This window comes from Hydra vulgaris, chromosome 02, assembly GCF_038396675.1.
Source record: "Hydra vulgaris chromosome 02, alternate assembly HydraT2T_AEP".
Lineage (NCBI taxonomy): Eukaryota > Metazoa > Cnidaria > Hydrozoa > Anthoathecata > Hydridae > Hydra > Hydra vulgaris.
The window spans coordinates 25,584,255-25,604,667 of NC_088921.1; the positions used below are offsets into that span (position 1 = coordinate 25,584,255).

At 27.4% G+C, this 20,413-nt stretch overlaps 1 protein-coding gene across 2 annotated transcripts; it reads left to right on the forward strand.

Moving 5' to 3' along the window:
• Nucleotides 1-5,915: 5,915 nt before the first annotated feature.
• LOC100198790 (uncharacterized) lies at nucleotides 5,916-20,413 on the forward strand. Of its 2 annotated transcripts, none has more exons than XM_065790407.1 (10): nucleotides 5,916-6,021; nucleotides 7,090-7,378; nucleotides 7,567-7,698; nucleotides 9,307-9,378; nucleotides 13,777-13,906; nucleotides 14,013-14,187; nucleotides 14,575-14,679; nucleotides 18,414-18,612; nucleotides 18,852-19,145; nucleotides 19,262-20,413. In XM_065790407.1, the coding sequence occupies exons 2-10, from the start codon at nucleotides 7,099-7,101 to the stop codon at nucleotides 20,299-20,301; spliced, it is 2,427 nt and encodes an 808-aa protein (XP_065646479.1). In that variant the 5' UTR covers nucleotides 5,916-6,021; nucleotides 7,090-7,098; the 3' UTR covers nucleotides 20,302-20,413. The 2 variants fall into 2 exon arrangements, with proteins under 2 accessions (XP_065646479.1, XP_065646478.1); XM_065790406.1 differs by lacking the exon at nucleotides 5,916-6,021 and adding an exon at nucleotides 6,222-6,774.

Genomic DNA, 20,413 nt, shown 5'->3' on the forward strand with positions numbered 1-20,413 from the left:
TGCACTTTCTGTTTTTGATAACATTTTTGTTTAGCTTAATTTTACCTGTTTATCTCTTCTATTTAGATGACTAGAATTAGTAGCTACAAAAAATGTCAATCAGGAGAATAAAATATTCCCAGATTAGTACTCGTTGGAGATGTCATAAGGGGTTTGTCCTCAACAACAGTATGAAAGCACCTCTGATGACAATTATTCAATTACTACAATTTTATGAATTTAAGGTCTGGCTTAGATGAACCAGAAAATAAAACAATTAACAAGGAGCAGTAGATGTAAAAGGCGACTTTGGCGCCATCCTGATGGTCTTAGGACACACCTTTCTTGATGATTTATGACAACGACCATGTTTTGGGATAAAGAAGGAAAACAAACTAATAAAGTAGTACCAGATGGTGATGCGATAGTTGAAGGGTTAAAATTAACTGTTATAATTTGCATATGCGATACCAGGATTCATGCCTTGTAATAAGATAACAGTTTGGATTTAGCAAAGTCCCATAGCTTGATGAAAGACTCAAAGCCATTTTTTTGTGTTATAATTAGAGGCAGAGGTACTATCTAATATATTGTTTAGAAAGAAACAATAATAGGCTGAATGTTTAACCAATTGATAGAGGTAATGTGGATTGGGGTGAAGAAGGTGGAGAATCGAATAGGAATAGTTTTAACTAGGGTGATTTTGAAATGAAGCCTTACCTTTGAAGAGGTTAGTGATGTAAATATTTTTGATAGAAAACAACTTAAGAGAGTGAGATGCGCAAATGCAAGAAGCATTGAAAAAATTTCAAACCACAACACTTGAGGTTGTAAAAGATATAATACCATGACAGGTAAATGTTACTTTTGAGGTTTTACCTGTTAATATTATTATTGAGGTTACACTGCAGGATTTAACCAAAGTTATCAGCGAGGAGACTGGTATTAAATTGAATAAAAAGACAGCGGAAATAACATCTTAAAAAAAATTGGCTGATGCAGAAGTAAAAAATAATTGTGTCAGATCAAGTTAAGTTTCTTGAATATACTAAAGCAAACCTTGATCAACAAAATTTTAGAAGAATTACTGAGTTGAATGATGTATTTAATAATGAAAAAGCAAAATTGGATTTAAAATTTAAACTTCATCAAGATTATTTAGAAGAAGAAATGAAGACTCGAGATTTTCAATTGTATACCATGGCCTCTCCTTATACATCAAAATACCACAAAATATAAAACTTACTAAATTGAATAATCTCATTGCCTTGAAGAAAAAACTAAAAGATCTCTTAATTGAAAAAAACAGTTTTATCAATATGTATTAAATGTTAAAGATAATTAATATTGATAACAATTAAAATAGAATAAAACAGTAATCAAAAAATAATAAAGAATTTTTTTTTGCATGAACTTAACTGTTGTGTAACTTACCGCTTCATCATTTTTTTTCTCTCTGTACTCAGCCTTTACTTTAACATTGCGGTCTTTCCCTTGTTGACAGTCAAGAGTAGACTGTGAAGATACAATAAAAGGAACTCCAGAATAGGAAAGTTCTTTATCTTCAAAAAAAACTTTATGATTTTTTTTTGTCAATTCTATAAAACAAATAAATATTGCCATTATATCTACAACAATTATTTCAGAAAATGAAATAAAGATATAATTTAAAATATACTTATAAACCAAGATTGTAGGATATAGAAGGGTATTAATCTATTATTTTATTTTTGCTTTAGTTTTTTATTTTTTAAAAAATTATTTTAAAAAAAGTAAATATTTTAAAAACTACTTTAGTTCTTAAAATTACGAATATTTATGTTAAAATTGTTTAACTTAATAAAATAGATTTTTGAAGTATAAAATAAAATAGAAAAGTAATAGAAAAGATCAATATTGATATTTACTTTTTACTTTTTTATCTTTTTACTTTACATTACTTCCATATCTATCAGCAAAACATTTCTCCAGAAAACAGACTTCTGTTTACTATGGCTAGAAACCATTGTAAAAAGGTTTTGTCTGACGAGAAGCCCACTATTTTCAGGCCATGAAATCTCATATTTCATCTCAAAAATTAGGCTCTTGTGACTTCTGAAGAACATTCAACAGCAGCATGGAATATATAAAATTGAAGGCAAGCAGTCAATTTAAACAGCTAACACATGGAATTGATGGTCAATTGTTTTTTATTGGACGGCCAAAATTTTTATTTTTTTATTTGTTTAATTTTTATTTAATTTTACATACACAAAAATAATGAATAATGCTTGAAAATTAAAGAATTTGTATTCCTTAAAAAAATATATAATTTTAAATAAAATCAATGCATTTTAAATGGAAATACAAGTAACTAACATTCAAATTACATCTATACATACATCTATTATTTTACACGTAAGTATACATATACTTCTATTTACATTGTTGGATTGTAAAAATGTTTTAAATTTGCAAACCTTTTAATTCCTTTTCTATTCCTCTTGAGAATGCTGAAACACAATGCACTGTGTGCAATATTTGATGTTCTTTTATTTTTAAACAAACGTCTCTATATGTATTGAGAATGTGTCGTTCTTCAAGAGTTTCTTCAAAGGGATCTAAAGTTACTGTTATTGATCCTGGTTCTGCACATAGTGAATAAATGAAAATGATGAAATAAAAAATTTTGAATAACTATTTTTCAAAATTGAAAAAAAATTAAAACTTGTTTATTATACTAAAAAATTAACTTCATAATTATTATTAATTTTTTTTATAATTATTTTTTTACTTAATATTTGCCATATGTAAAATATAAATAAAAAAATTCATTAGTTCATGTCATAAATCAAATGCAAAAAGAATGTAACTTAGAGCAAAGTTTCAAGTTTAAGTTATACTTAAAGCCTGCATCAATTTTATATAAAAGCAAAAAACAAAATGTATTAACTTTTAAAGATATACATTAGATATATTATCAGAAAGTATCAATTCTTGATACTTACTGAACATTTAAACTAAGTTAATAACATTTTAACTAACTTTCTTTTATAAGTAGTTTAACTTTATTTTAGTGCTAATTAGGCTTAAATACACTTATTGACATTGATTAATGTATATTATTAATGTAAATAAATTGATGCCATCAATTGATGCCAAATTATATTAATATTATTAATATATTTGTTCAAATATATTTACATTAAATATAAAATCTTACCAACAAAATCTTCAAGATCTAATGAAGAAACAATATCACAAACATTACAATCTCCCAAATTATTCTCGTCCATTTTAATTAACTTTTAAATTTTTTTGATAAATACAATATAAATATCAATAAACAAATATTGGTAAATATCCAAAGAACAAGCTTCGTAAGAAATTTTCGATTTCAAAAGCACGGTGAAAATTTTTTCGGATGGTGTTGAGACGATCTTTGCGTCATATTTGATTTCAATAAATTTTTCCGTAGTCTGCAAATTTTAAAATCTATGGCACCTTCTTTTGGTGCATGCTAAAGATCGCTTACCATATTTAACAACGTTCAAGGCAACATTAGAATAGCAAAAGAGATGTTTTACTTAATTAGAATAGCAAAAGAGATGTTTTTTGTACTAGTTTGAGTTTTAAGGTACATTTCAGATAATAACTAAAAAAATAAAACGGTTGCTATGGCCGTTGCTAGGCACTAAAATTATACCTACCTCTATAAAATAGTAAATATTGTAAAAAGCATAAACAAACTTAAAAAAAATATATATACCACGAGAAAAAACGTTAAATTTTACATTTGAATATTTAATTTGCCAAAAAATCAATTTTTGAAAAAATTTTGACTTTTGATTATGCAGAACCACCTTAATGCTTTCCAAATTTGACAAAGTTTTTTTTTTCCATTTTCTGAGAAAAAAATTCTTTTTTAACTAAGTTTAACTAATTTAATTATCGTTATTTAATATTTCGATGTTTACATTTCTTGTGTGAAAAAACTGCGTATTTAAATTATATGATTCCTTTTGTAATGCATAATTTTAATTGCGAATTCAAAATGTAAGCTTTTAAGCCAATTCCCAATCTAAGTCATCATAAAATTCTTCTGTTCTTCTGGAAATCTTCTATTCTTCTGGAAATTGAATTTGAATAAGTTAATAATATCAAATTAGTGCATATCATTTGTATGTACAAGCAATAATAATGGAATTGATAGATCGTTATACAAATAACAATTATTAAATTGAATCCGTGTCAGCATTTATTTTACCATATTTGCTTACATCCGCTTCTGGAACAACCAGAACCAACTTGTTCACTTTGTTGGCATAAAATACATACAACCGAACAAGTTAAAAGAAAACGTTACGTTTTATCTTCACCGAATGAAAGAAAAAGAGTTGTTGAATGTGCTGAGCGAAATGAAGATTTAGTGACAACTTTAGGTGTTAAATATAATACAGCTTTTGGGTCAACAAATAACAATTGGGTTTGGAGTGGAATTTCAGATTTTATTCACAAAGTGGTTTTAAACCAAAAAAATTAACTGAGGATCAAATCGAAGAAATGCATTCATGGATTGAAAGTGATTGTTAATTGACATTGGTGGCCATCAAAACAAAATTATTAAGGCAATTTAATATTAGCACTAGAACAACAACAATCACCAATTACCTCAAAGGCAGATTTTTTTTCATTAAAAAAGAGTGTACATGGAGCCTTCAACAATGTATAGAAATGAAATTAAAAAAAGAGAGCTGAATATGTTAGAAACATCAACGAATATATCACAACTGGTCATCAGATAGTTTGGTTACATAAAACAAATTTTACCCTTTTACGTAGAAAAACGGAACAGGAAAGAAGAGCAATAATAAAAGTACCTGATTCAAAAAATGCAAACATTTGATTGCAATTATATCAACAACAAATGTTGTCATGACATAAACTCGCTGTGGATCATTTAATTATGATTATTGAAAATTATGTTTAGGACTAAACCCGTTGGTTTTATTAAACCCGGTTGAAATTATCTGATCCAAAAATGTAATATTAAAAATGTGATTTGCATTTCACCTGTATTTGATGCTGGGATTGTGGAACAACGAATGCAGTATTAGGGAAGAATTGATACTGCGGGAAAAAATGCAATAATTTGAGGTGATTGTGCACGTGCTGAACAACATACGATCATGCATTACGCGTTGATTTTAAATATATACTGAACTGAATATTGCCATGATTTTTAAAGACATTGTTTAAATTCAACTTAAATCATTATATTTTTATGTAAAATTTGTGTTTTATTAGATTAATCATCTGAATTCTCAATTGAATTTTTTTTACAAACAAACAAACGAAAAAAGCATTTACAGACACCCCATAGAATTTTTCTAGTTACTGTAAAAACCGCAAATGTCTTTATCTAGACTTTTTTATTTTATAGATAGTATATTTATTATTTATTGAAAACCAACTCATATGGCAACCTCGGCCAAATAAATAAATTACTAAGTAAACTAAGACAACAAAATTAAAAATGCAAAGAACATTGTTCTGAGAATCTATATTATAAACTTTTTCAATTACAGCTATTATGTTCTCAATTACATCTTACGATATCTTATTTAAAACTTTTATGTTTTAAATTTCATCTTACGTTTCTTAATTACAACTTCCATGTTCTAAATTACATCTTACGTTTCTCACTTACAACTTTCATTTTCTCAATTGCATCTTACGCTTCTTAATTACAACTATGAAGTTCTCAATTACATTTTGAACACTTACAAGTGTCGTCTTTTTAAGTGGAGCAAATTTATGTCACGGTAACGGTAAACTTATGTCACGGTAACGGTAACGGTAAACTTATGTCACGGTAACGGTAACGGTAAACTTATGTCACGGTAACGGTAACGGTAAACTTATGTCACGGTAACGGTAAATTTATGTCACGGTAACGGTAAACCCCTCATCAGGCCGGGCTGAATTTAGGACCTACGGTTTACTACTATTTTTCACAACCAGTCTACATTTTCTCTATCATTTAGTTTACCATTTTTACAGGTATTAGTTTTCTTTTAATCAATTGAAATGATATTCATGAGTGATTTTTAATATGTTTTAATTATTATATGTCATATCGAAAAAAGTTTTTGTTATTTAAAAGTATGTTTGCAAATTATTGTTCGATTTTTTTTTTGATTAAAATAAAAGTTCTCCCAAGTATCTGATATGTTTTTTATTTAAAACTTATATATTTCAAAAATAATTTCGAAACTAAATCTCCAAACGATATTAATTTAAAAACTTATTTTCTTGAAATTTGAATCAATATGTTTTTGTTTTTTTGAAGAAAACTTAATGAAGCTCTAGCGTTTGTCTCTTCTTTAACTAAGTTTATCAAAGGCATCAAAAATATAAATGTATATATTATATGTATATATAGCCTATATATTTTTTTCTCGCTACCTATATTAAAGGTAGCAAGAAACTCTGAATCCATTGGCTAGAATAATGTTTCTATATTGTTGTACAGTTATAAAATGTGTATAAAAAAGAATACAAATGTATTTGTAAACATAAGCTTTGGATACTGTATTTTTCCATTAAAATGAATAGTATACATTATGAATTATATTACTTGAGTGTTCGAAAAAGTTGATCAAATAATAACAAGTTTGTCATGAAAAAGTAAACTTCCAGTTACCATTTACAATTAGAAATATTTAAATATCAGTTAATTTTGAAACATGGGTCAGAAATATAGGTAGCAGAAATGCATTAACAACTTTCATGGTTTGAACAAAATAAAAAACTGTAAGTTGCTTATAATAATTTGTTCTCCTATAACTACAATGTTTAAGTTGCTATTATATTATTTACAAAACACTATTATTTTATAGTTTTTGTTTGGTAGTTTGAATTACCTATCCTTTCAAATTATTTTATTATATTTCTTTCAACAAAATCATAAGTTTAAATGGATTTGTATTCAATAAAATAAGTTGGTTCTCCTAAAACAACAATGTTTAAGTTGCGATTTTGTTATTTATAAGAAAACAATAATTTTATAGTTTTTGTTTTATAGTTTTAGTTTTAAAATTATCTTAAATTATTTTAAACAACTTTTAGAACAAGTCTATGGAATCTATACGTAAAAGTCAAAGACCCAAAAAAATTCCTGGTCACTTCTTGGAACTTGCACCTCATGCAAGTAATGCTGCTCCTAGAAGAAATATTAAAAATCCAATTCGTCCAAATCCACTTCCTGATTTTTGTTGTGATAATTGTGGTTCACGATATGTTGTGAATCCAATGAGAAGAGGTAATAAAGCTGCTGCTACTCCAAGATACAAGCCAGCACCTCGCCACAAAATAGACCCAGCTACACAAAAGATTCTAACATTATGCAATGCTTGTGGTAAATTAATTTTTAGTTTGTATATAAAATTCTAGTTGCTTATCTGTTTAATTGTCATAGTTAAGAAAAAGCATAAAATTGTATAGAAAAAAACTAAAAAATAAGTTTGTATAGTTAAATAAGAAAGTTAACTTACATAACTATGTTTTTCCCTATTTCATTTTAATTATAATTTCATAAATGTTTAGGATTGAAATTTAAGCGAAAAAAAAAAGACAAACCAGATAAAGTACAGTTAACAGAGGAAGAAAAGAAAGCTTTTAATGATGAAGGAGAAGCTTTTGCAAAAGGATTAGCAAATAAGTTAAACAGTGATTTAGGTATAAACAGTATTTTTGCATCTGTGTTTGCTTTTTTTTTTTTTTACAATTATGTGAAAGTTCTTTCTGGAGTTAATTTATTTTGCATATTAGAAAACTGTTTAAACAATAAATAATTTAGTAATTGGTATACATATAGCAATAATATTAACAATTAAAACTGAGTATTATTATTGTTGTAGATATTATAGTATGTTATATATGATATAGTATATTTTATAAAATATATTCTATAGAGTATATTAAAATCTGACGCAATAATAAACTGACATTTAAAAAAAAATAATGGTCAAAATCCATTTTAACTTTTTGCATATCGCAAGACCCTCTTATGTATATACATGTATACAGAGGTAAAAAATAACAAATTATATTTACTCGCGTTACTCTAATTGAGTAGTTTTTTTTTGAATTTTTGCTTTCTAATTATTTTTTTAAATGTGTACTTTTACTTTTGCTATTTTTAAGTACTTTTTTAAAGTACATTTTATATACATTTTAATTCATATACGTTACTGAGTAAAATATTTTTATTAATTAGTAATTAATTTCACAGAAAGTATAAATTAATTTTTTTAGTCGATAAAAATTATTGCCTGTTTTATAAAGTTGTTTGCATATATTTTTCAGTGATGTTTTAAGTGAAGTTATGAAAACAATAAAAACGTGCCTCACTAAAGTTTCCAATTTTAATCTTTCTTTTAGAATTTTAAAAGAAAATTTAAAACAAAGACTTACTATGTTTACATTTTACACAAAGTGCTAAGAAAAAATATGAAAAATAACTTGTTATTTTTAATTAATTATATATCCTAGTTATAAATTACTGGCTTTATTTTGAAGATGTTCCATTTTAGATGTTTCTTGTTATAAGAAAAAAAAAATTTATTCAAAGTATTTTTTACACATATGCATAGTGCGCATATCTTCACAAAATATAATGAAAAATTTCCCACTACTATGTTTTTGCAAACAAAGAGAAAAAAAAAATGCTTTAACTGATAAAATGAGTGTTAAATTATGACAAATTTTAATATAGTATTTTTTATATTAAAAAGCACACACTTAAAAATATTACTTAAATATAATAATTGTAAATATATACTGAAAAGAATTAACCACATTGTTTAAGTGTTTTATTCATCAGGTCTGTTACCTGAGAATGTTTACTCTGAGTACATTTTTAATGAACCACTTTTTACTTTTTACTTGAGTAAACATTTTGAACGGTAACGTTTACCTGTACTTGAGTATAAATTCACTCAAGTTACAGTACTTTTACTTGAGTAAAAATTTTGTTACTTTTTCCACGTATTTCCATGTATATGACAGTAGCTTAAAAAAAAATGTTGTTATTGTTATTGAGTTTATTCTCCTTTATAAGTGGTCTTGGTGGAAGTTTTACAAAGTATGTTGTATAACTACCAGTAATTGATTAATTTTTCTTTTTTGATTATTATTATTACTGCTAATTAATTGTTATTGTTATTACTGTTAGTTAAAGTTTATAAGTATAATGATTTTTATTTCTAAATTAAGTTTGCAACCTCAATGAGAGGTCATATAATTTTATATGGATTTGAATTAATATCATAATCTTTTTTAAAGCAAGTCGATTATATTGCTCAAATGTGAAGAAAACTGCTTGTGGTTGCATTCAAAAGTTTATTTGTGGATCAGGTAATTAATCAAATCAGTTTATGATCTATCCAGTTTAAATAATTTATTAATAATAAATTATTCACTCAGTATTTTAAAACAAAAAACACTATTTTTCATTACATTAAAAAGGTTTAAAGTAAAAAAATTCTAATGTTACAAGTAAAAAGTTTAAGTTGTGCAGGTAAAAGAATATTTTTTGTTTTACTTATAAAAAGACCTTTTAGTATTAACTAGTGAAGTGAATTTCATTTCATTTAAACTGTGGTTATTAAAATACTGATTCAGGTACAGGTCCCCCTTAAGTAGCACTTGTAACAATAATTAATATAACAATATTGACTATACATATGTCTTAGTGATCATGTGTATTTACATGAGAAAAAATTGTTAAATAATATAAATTATTTTAGCAAATATTTAACATGACTACAAATATAAAAAAAAAAGTGTCCCTTTGAATGGCATACGTTAACAACAGAGGAAAAATCTTTTTGACTTGGATTGCATTGGAGATCCATTGCATTGGAGCAAAATTATTTTGAGTATTCTCAGTAAAAAATCAATTTATTTCAAAAGACTTGGAACTCATGACATATTTTATGTTAAATAGGTTTAAATTCCTTTCATAACATATTTCATCTTAAATAACTGTGAATTCCTTTTGATAATGGCTAAAGATACTGTATTTACTAATTACAGATTATTAAACTAAGTCTTACTACTGTAAGACTTAGTTTAATAATTTGCGGTCGTAGCGCAGTGGTTAGAGCGCTTGCTTTATAAGCAGGAGATCCAGGTTCGAAATATGCTTTGAACATATTTTCTCATCACAGTAAGAAAGGAGGCGCGAACTTCCCAGTTAAATGCACTTCCGCAGTGCTCTGTGACAAGACCATTAGGACTTCTTAAGGCACCCAAATAACAAAAAAAAACTGGTTCTGAGGCTGGTAGTATGTTTTTAAGAACTCTATTAACATTCAGAAAGGCTCACTCTATCATCAACTATAAAATGTTAGATTATTAAAACAGTACTATATTGTGCATGGTGTCTCTGTTGGCAATTTTGATTTTGCAAAGATGAGGCATAATGAAGCCTTGTGTGATTTTGAGTGCTAACTACTTTTTGCATTTGAGTAAAACTTATTTTATGCTTTAAATAATTATTTAAATAATTGTAAATAATTTTAAATTTAGATAATTGTAGTAACTAGAATTATTAAACATCAAAATTAAAATCATCTGGTTGTTTTAATCGTCCAATCTTTAATGTAACTTTTCTTCCATCAAATCTTATCTCTTTAAAAATTCACAAGATGTTTATTTCTAAGAGATTTAAGTGTTGATGGTTATTATCTTATACACAAAGACTCCAATAGTCACATGTTTAATCCGGACATATAATTATTAATTCTATAGTTGCCATGGAGTCAGTTCTAAAGATTCTGACTATTTTTTTAAATGTTACTTAGCAACACATTACTTGTTTTTACATTTCTTTTCTTTTTTTTTTGTTTATTATTTTTTCAAAATTTCTCATAAAATTTCTCATCTGTGTTTAATGACTTTAATGGTTATTATTTAATTTAACATTGTGCAAAATGATCGTTTTGTATTTAAATTTGTTTTTAAATTTAACACAAATAAAATATATCAAAACAATTGAATTAGTTTCCTCGTCTATTTTAATGGCTTTAAGCGTGCTTATATTGTCAATTTTAACTGTTTATTATTTATATTAGTTAACTATGTTTTTAAATGTCAATTTTATTTATCGATCAGCCAACAGTCATTTTTTAACAATTGCAGCATACTTATACTAGGAAGTATAGATTAATTTATTTCAAAACTAAATAATTTATTTTTTTACATTTGAATACATTTTTAAACATGTCCCTCCATTTTTCATTATCTTTTAAATAATAATTTAAAAAATACCAACTTTTAACTTGTCTAATTTAATCATTTTTGAAGTTCTTTAAATTAATTCTAAAATGATTTAGTTTCCAGTTGTATTAAAATTTCTGATTATAGTTACCATTTTGTTTTTCGCTATTGATCAACATCAAAGTTGTTCTCAAGCTTTCAATCCTTTTGTGTGAGTTACACTGGAATTACTGTGTCAGCTTTTAAGTATGGTGAATGTTAAAAGTGTAAAACACATTTTGTCTATTAGTGACACAGAAATGCCCTGTGTCACTCACGGACAAACAAAATATATATTATATTTTGTTATATACTAGCCTACTTCAAAAAAAGAAGTGAAGAATTGCATATACATTGCCACAGTACTTTAAAGCAAAGTGTACAGGTTTATCATATTAGTTTATATAAGGAAAAAAAAAGTGTAGTGCTTGGTGTAAATAATGTTAAAATCATTGCTTCATGAGCACTAGGTTTTTTTGCAGAAATAAAATATTTATCATAAAATTTAAGCTGAGTATTGCCAATTGTAATCAATTTCCCTTTTTTATTTTTATTAGTCAAATTCTTGTAAGAAAAATTTTTATTTTACCAAGAGGTTGTTGCAAAAGGTATTGTCTAATGCTATAGTTCATTCTTAGATTATTAAATCTCAAAATTTCTTTAAAAAAATCTTTTATTATTTAATCTTTTATTATATTGTAACTTAAGGTAAGTAAAATATTTTATCTTATTAGCAGGGGGTGGATCTTATTAGCTTTCCCAAATTTAAGAATAAAATTTTACAGGTAACTTTTACTTTTTGTTATTTTTCCTTAATTTTAATGAGCTTGTGCTTCCTGATATCTTTGACAAACAGGTTAATCATTTCTATAGTTTTTTAATAAGTCCTGCTTATGTAGCTATTGTTATTTCCTACACAGATTCTTCTACCATTTGTGGTCTAGTCAACATTTTTGTCACAGTCTTTTAAAAGTATTTGGAACTCTGCTTTGTATTTTTAAAACTATTTTATTATTAAGAGCAACTTAGTCTTTTAGTCAAAACTCTTAAACATGTTCTTGAGAAACTAACAAAAGCCTAAAGAGGAAATTTTTTATGATGAAATTTGAAAAAGTGAAGTCAGTCCCTGTATGTATCCAAACAATACTGCACAACTTAACTAACAGCTTTAGATCTCAGCTTGCTAAACCTAACTTGACGTCTAATCTTGCTATCAAAAACAAGAAACCAAAAATTTCAAGGAGCCAATAATAAGTTAGAAAAAGTAAAACATGATCTCATTTGTGAAGTTCTGACAAGTAGTTTTTATTTTATAAATCAATCATGAAATTTCATGTACAGTCATTTCATGTACTGTTGACATGGCATCTCATGACATTTCATGTTCTGTTAATCGGTTTTTTACAGGCAGTCAAAGGGTTAAAGTGGTTTAAAATTGTCAAAAAAAATTTTATATTTTATGTATTGATTATTATTATTTTTTTTTCACCTGTTGATCCACTGTGTATTCAAGGATCCACCTCAACATCCACAGTGTTTTTAAAGATCCACCTTAATATCCACTCAAGAAAATTCATTTTTGTACAACTCATGGTTCTGGCAAATCATTTTACAAGGAAATATCTTTCATGTTCAAAAAAATTTTTTTCTGCGAATATCAGTGCTTAAGAAATTTATTTCTCAGTAATTCCTTTATAGTAATAAGTAATAGTTCAGTAATAACTTTATCAGCAACAACTTTATAATGGCTGCCTGAGTTTTTTAAATTTTATGTAGCAATTTTAGAGCAAGTTTATTTTACATATAGTTTTATTCTTTGTTTACAAAGAATGTATATAGTGTGCATATAAAATGTATATAATGTATACAAAACAGAATGTATATAGACATGTATGCATAGTGACATTTACGTAAAAGTTAATTTAAATCTAAAACATTTATATCAATTAGAAAAATATGCAACATAGGCATTAGTTTTATAATAAACAAATAAAGCAAAAAACATTTATTCTAGCAATAAAAAAAAATCTTGGTACTTTTATATTGGTCCTGGATGATAATGCGCATGTGGCATTTGCATCTACTTTGAAATGAAATTATCTTAGCTGATCATCTAACATGAACATTACACTCTTAAAGCTCTTTTAATCTCTATTGATTGTTTCTAACCCATCAAGAGTTAAATAATGTTTTGACATAGTGCAAGTTATTATAATTATAATAATTTCCACTATGCAATAAATAAAGCATAATATGTTTTATTTATTACTACACTGAGTGTTTATTAAACATATTAAGCCATTGATGAGCTCAAGACAACTTAAACATCTTAATAAAGCTAAGATATTTGAGAAATAATTTAACTGTATAAAGTAAATTTAAAATTTTAAATATTTATATTTTTGTTATTCTAATTTAAATATCCCTATATTAAAAAAGAAAAAATTTTGTTTCCTTTTTACTCTATTTAATAAAATAATAAATTTGTTTTAGAAAGTACAAGTGTTGAAGATATTCTTAGTCGAGCTAAGCTTCTTCTTGATATTCTCACGGTGGCAACAGAGTTGCGAAAACTCAAGTGCTATGATATTAACAATTTGGAAGAAAAACCATTTAAAAAAAAGTGAGATTTTTTATTTAAATATTAATTTATTTAAATAGTATTTAGATAAAACTAAATATTTTTTTGTAAATAAAATAAATAGTAAAAAAAGTCTTTATTTACTTAGAAATGGAAAAATAGGCTTAGGTAATGGTCATAGAAAATCAAAAGAGTATGAAGACTATGTTTTGCAAAAAAGGGAATTTCTAAAAGGCACTATGAAACTCTGTGAGAAAGGAGTTCAAAAGATTTTGTCCTACTCAAATAATTTTTTACATAAACGAATGAAAACAGACCCAGAGGTAATTATTGTTACTATTTTGAATATTGGTAACCTAAGTTTTTTCATAACTTAATGGAAAAAAATAAATAATAAAAATAAGATGCATTTTTAAAATAATTTATAATTGAAATCATTTATGATTAAATGGAAAATATTGATATGGATGTAATATCTACGATCTATTTATTTTAACTGTATTACTTTTTATTTAGTTTTATGCTGTTTTTTTTTTGTAATATGAAATAGTATTTAAATACTTAATATTAACTTTTTTGTTTTATTTTACAATGTTTGGTTTTTTAATATCAAATATGTTATTTGATTTTTATTTTTAATAAAATGTGTTTTCAATATGCAATCTGATTATTGACTTTATTTAATGTCTTTTAAAATGTCTTTTAAAAAGAAAGGTATACGAATTGAGCGACAAAAAGGCAAAGCTGCAATGGGTACACTGAAACCAATATGTGATCTTCCTCTTGAATCTTGCTGTATTGATAATTGTGTTAGAGTAAGATTCTTATAATTGTTATTTGCATTTAATACTAATAACATGTTTTATATTTATAATTTTATTATTTTAAAATTGGGTTTAATGCAAACCAGTGTCTACAATACATGCTTGTTGTTTATTTGTTGTTCGCTTACCCTATAAATATTCATTATTTTATTTGCTTTTAAAAAAAACAATACTTTACCAAATAATTTAAAACTTCAACTTTACTTTCAGCTATACTTTTAGATTTTTATTAGTTCGAACTTTTTATTGAAGTTTTTATTAGTTTGAACTTTTTAGTGTGAATTAAAGTATCAGTTTTACGCACTAATATTAGCTAACATTAGTTTTTTGCTAATAATTATAAAAAGTACTTTATAAACCGTCCTTACTTTTTAAAATGCACAACTGGTAGGCTTGTAGTGTTGGTACTTTGTAGACTTGTAGTGTTGGTGCCATGTAGGCTTGTAGTGATGGTACCTTGTAGGCTTGTAGTGATGGTACCATGTAGGTTTCTAGTGTTGGTACCTTGTAGGCTTGTAGTGTTGATACCTTGTAGGTTTGTAGTGTTGGTACCGTGTAGGCTTGTAGTGTTGGTACCATGTAGACTTCTAATGTTAGTACCATGTTACAGTTGAAGGCTTGTAGTGATGGTACAGTTGTAGCCTTGTTGTGATGGTACAGTTGATACATACAGTTGGTACAGATGGTACATACAGTTATAGACTTGTAGTGATGGTACCTTGTATCCTTGTAGTGTTGGTATCGTATAGGCTTGCAGAGTTGGTACCATGTAGGCATCTAGTGTTGGTACCTTATAGGCTTTATAGCTGGTAATCAGGGTTCCTGTTTAACTAATTTGCTACCAGCCGTTTTGACAAAAAAAATTCGCAACAAACTAGATATTAATAGAAAGGTAAACAAGTGATTTTTTTAATAATATAGGTTTTGTAAAGCTTACTCTAATGAAATTAATGAAAGAGTTAATAAAATATTTTTTTACGTGATTTTAAAAATATATATAATTGCTTTTTATACTTTAGGAAATATTACATGAAAATGGAGCTGCAGGTTGAAAATTACACTTGTAGAGGCAAAAAAAGGTAGAAAAAACCAGCAAAATCAAGCTCAAACGCGACTTCTTTAGAATGTCTAATTCTTTAAAACTCTGCAATTTCCAAAGAATTAGAAGGTGCTAGAATAAGTTTAACTGAAAAAGAATTTGACACAATATCTAATGATGTAGAAAAGATATCTGAAAATATGTTGATAAAGTCTTCAAAGAATTCAAGTTATAGAAAGTCTGTTACTGAAGAATAAGAAAATGGGGTCAGATATTGATGACGAAAACAAAACTTGGTTTAAAAAAAAATTGAGAATGGTCTTGGTGAGCAATTGATGCGTTCATGGTTTGTTTATTCACCTTCCAAAAAGTCTGCCTTTTGTAATTGTTGTCTTCTTTTTTTCTCGGTTCGATAACCAATCTAGTTTGGAGCAAGAAAGCGGATTTGAATAATAAAAAGCACCTGAGAGAATGATTGTTCATGAAAATTCCAACAATCATCGACAATGCTTTACTCAGTGGTAAGAATTGGAAAAAAATTTGCTTAACAGCAGAGGGATAATTGATGCAGAACCTCAAGAGCGAATTCAAAGTGAAAGTCAGAAATGGTGTGATATTTTGAAAATACACACAATAACTAATTTTACACTGCATCATATACTTTGCGATTTTTGACAAAACCTGACTTTGCGAGACCAGAGAGAACCACTTCAGTCAGATTTTAATACAGGAAATTTGCTTGGTTTGTTGAAACTAATTTCTAATTTTGACCCTGTCTTAAAAGATCACATTAGATTTGCTGAGAGCAAGCCTGAATCCACTTCATATCTTACACCAAAAATTCAAAACGAGTTTTTGGAAAAATTCATTTTTAATTCATGGAATCCGGTATTTGTGATAGTATGCTAGAAGGAATACGTAAAGCAAATTATTATGGATTAATGTTTAACTCCACTCAAGATCATTGTGTCTGAGGTAGTATTTATCTTGACATGAATGTTAAGGAAAAAACTGTCATGATTATATGATCATTTCTCGGTTCAAGAAATATTGAAGCAGTTAGAGAAAGATTATGAATTTACAAGATTGAAGGTAACAGTACTATAATAATGGTGCTGTTATGGCTGGATACAATTCTGATGTTCATCAAAGAATCCTGAATGAAAAAAACATGGCAATATTTGTGAATTGTGATAATCATTCACTTAATTTCGTAGGCGTGCATGCAGCCAAAGAAGAAGTAATGATGACAATTTTTTTTCGGAACCATCGATGCACTTTATGTTTTCTTCTCTCGCTCAACCTAGCGCTCGGGAAAGCTTCAAGCTGTTGGAGTTCGTAGTCTGACTCCACTACCAGGTGGAGCGCAAAAACGGAATCAATAAAACCTTTAAATATATATCACGAGGAAATGGTGTAAGTTCTCCTAAACATAATGACGATGGAAGCGTGACTAGGGAAATCAAAAGTGACGCAAAGCAATTGTTTAACCGAATATTAACATATGATTTTATAACGTTGCTAAAGTTTTTGAAAAAGATTTTAGTTCGTATTCACATATATAAAAAAACTTTGGACTTTAGAACGCTGCTAATAAGCAGTGCCGAAAAAATTTTAATCCCAGAACGTGTATATATATATATATATATATATATATATATATATATATATATATATATATATATATATATATATATATATATATATATATACATACATACATACATACATATATATATAGATATATAGATATTTTTTAATATTTTACCTCCCCAAGGCCCAGAAGGCCACTACAGATGAGGAGGCTACTTAATTGTGGTTATAACCCTCTCTCAACTCTATAACTCCGAAACACGAACCTTGACGAACAAGACCGCTGCGCGGAGAAACAAGTTGAGCGCGGTACTACCAGGGACGTGGTGGGGATCGAACTCGGAACCTCTCGCTTATGAAGCGAGCGCTCTACCACTACACCACTACCGCATTTCTCTACCGCTACACCACTACCGCATATATATATAGCGTTCTACCACTACACCACTACATAGCGCCACTACACCACACATAGCGCTCTACCACTACACCACTACCGCATATATATATATATATATATATATATATATATATATATATATTTATATATATATATATTTATATATATATATGTATATATATATATATATATATATATATATATATATATATATATATATATATATAAAATTTGTAAATGTTAAATACTATCTTAAATTACTATTTACCATTTGTAAATTTAGTCAACTTAGTTTGTAAATTTAATCAACTTGAATCAACTCAGAAACACAAACCTTGCTCGGCAAGGTTCGTGTTTCTGAGTTAAAGAGTTGAGAGAGGGTTGCACCACAAATATCAACTTTAAAAAAAAAAAAAAGAGTAGCCTCCTCAACTGTAGTGGCCCCCTCGGGCCTTGGGGAGGTGAATAATCTCAAAAAAAAAAAAAATTTAAATTTGTTATGTTAAAATAATAAGAATAGTTTTTTTAGAATTTGTTATTTTATTTGAAATTTACAGTTTATTCATAGCATTTTTATGTTTGTACAAATATGCAGCTTTCAAACTGTCACTTGCTTTGTTTTGTCAAGTGCATTCAAGTAATTTTGAATGAGTGCAATTAAATAATAGTTTTTTGAACTGTGTACATTTATAGATGGCGTTGACACACAGTCGGCTATTAGAGTCATGGCGTGAACGATCAATCTCTAGTCAAGTTGAAGCTAGACGTGTTTTAGCTGAAATGCTCACACCTTCCGGTGGTAACCGTGCTAATTGTTACAAGTTTATTGCAGCTGTTACTGGTTGCAGTAACACAACGATCGGGAAAGTCAATGAACAGATGAGAAATACAGGTTTTATTTGCAATTATATTTGTTACAATTACAGATATGCTGTCATTTACTTCAAAAAAATATATATTATAAATATTATATTTATATATATTATAAATAGTTGAATATATATATATATATATATATATATATATATATATATATATATATATATATATATATATATATATATATATATATATATATATATATTTAAAAAACAATATTGTCAATCACATTTACTTCAAACAAATTATTAGGTGGGGATCGCGAACCTCCTGAGCATGGCCTAAAAAGATATTGGAAAGAAAAGCCTAAATCCGATAGCTCAGTTGAAGTATCTTCTGGATTCGTTCCATCTTATAAAATTCTTCAAACTGCTGCTAGTTCGGCAGGCTTGTCATCTGTTATGCAAAATATTGACAAAGACTCAACACCTAAAAGACAGAAACGTCAGCAATCAATAAATGAAGCGCGGAAAAAAGAGTATTTATCACCAAATAATCGTTTTATTACGATACTTGCTGATACCAATGACGCAGCATCCTCATTAAGTTTGTGCTTATTAATTAATTTTAATAGTTATTGTTAAGACCGATATTTTTATACATTTCTAACATAATTTTAAGTTTTGAAATTATGTTAGTAATGTTTTATAAATTACTTTTAGGTAATATTCAAAGTATTCCAGCCACAATGTTATCGTTAAATACAAATAATCAATATGGCGGCTTTATCTCTATTCCGACAGGTTTGACATCATCTAATGTAAGTATTTCAAACAGTTTGTCGCTTCAAACATTTCAACAACATTTGCAACATCAACAACAACTACAGTTACAAATTCAAATATTACAGCAACAGTTGCAAAATACTCAAGCTGCTGTTTTAAATCAAACTGATATTCAACAAAACCATAGCAATGCCTACATGGTAACGGTTTCGAATCATTTAGAAAATGTTAATTCTGTGGGTACTCCTATAGTTATGCGAGGACTGTCTACACAGCAACCATTAATTCAGAATGTTATATCTCAGTCATTTATGCCAAATCTTGTAAGCAGTGAATCTATACCTTCATTTGCCGGACATTCAAGTGGGGCTATCAATTTTATGTCAACAAATGTTGATGTTTCTCATAGCAACCATGTCTCACTTATTACATCGCCTATTTCAAGTCGTTGTGATTTAAATATTGTAGTGCCAAACAATGCCATTATATCCCAAGAAAGTAACGTCAATGGGAATTTGAATAACCGGAACAGATCATCAAGACAAATAAGCAATTTCAGTCATTTGCATTTAATAAGTTCTCAACCGCCAACAATGACATTAGGTCAACACCCAGTTACTATATCATTACAAAATCCCGATATAACTAATTTGCCTACCATGTTATTAACTCAGACTTCCTCAAATTGTCCAGTAACACCAGGTCAATTGGTTCTTCATCAGGTATCTGCGTCATTACCTTCGTCAGGCTTGGTCATTCATCCGCCATTATCTGTTCAGGCCTCCTCAGATCAACTTAGTGTTCAATCTGTCTCTACTTCTCAGTCACTTATAGAATCTTCACTGGCAATATCGAACCCAATTTTACCTCCCATTACTTCATTTAATGCTGATGCTTTCTTGACAAGTGGAGCTGGTACTTATACAGTCTTAAATGCAAACATAGATTCCCCAACCCATTCATTGCCATCGGTATAAGATGCTCCGTATATTGTTTGAATTTTTTTTCTTATTTAAAATTAATAGCTTATATTCATTTTTATATATATATATATAGATAATACAATAGAGAATATTTTCTTGAAACTTA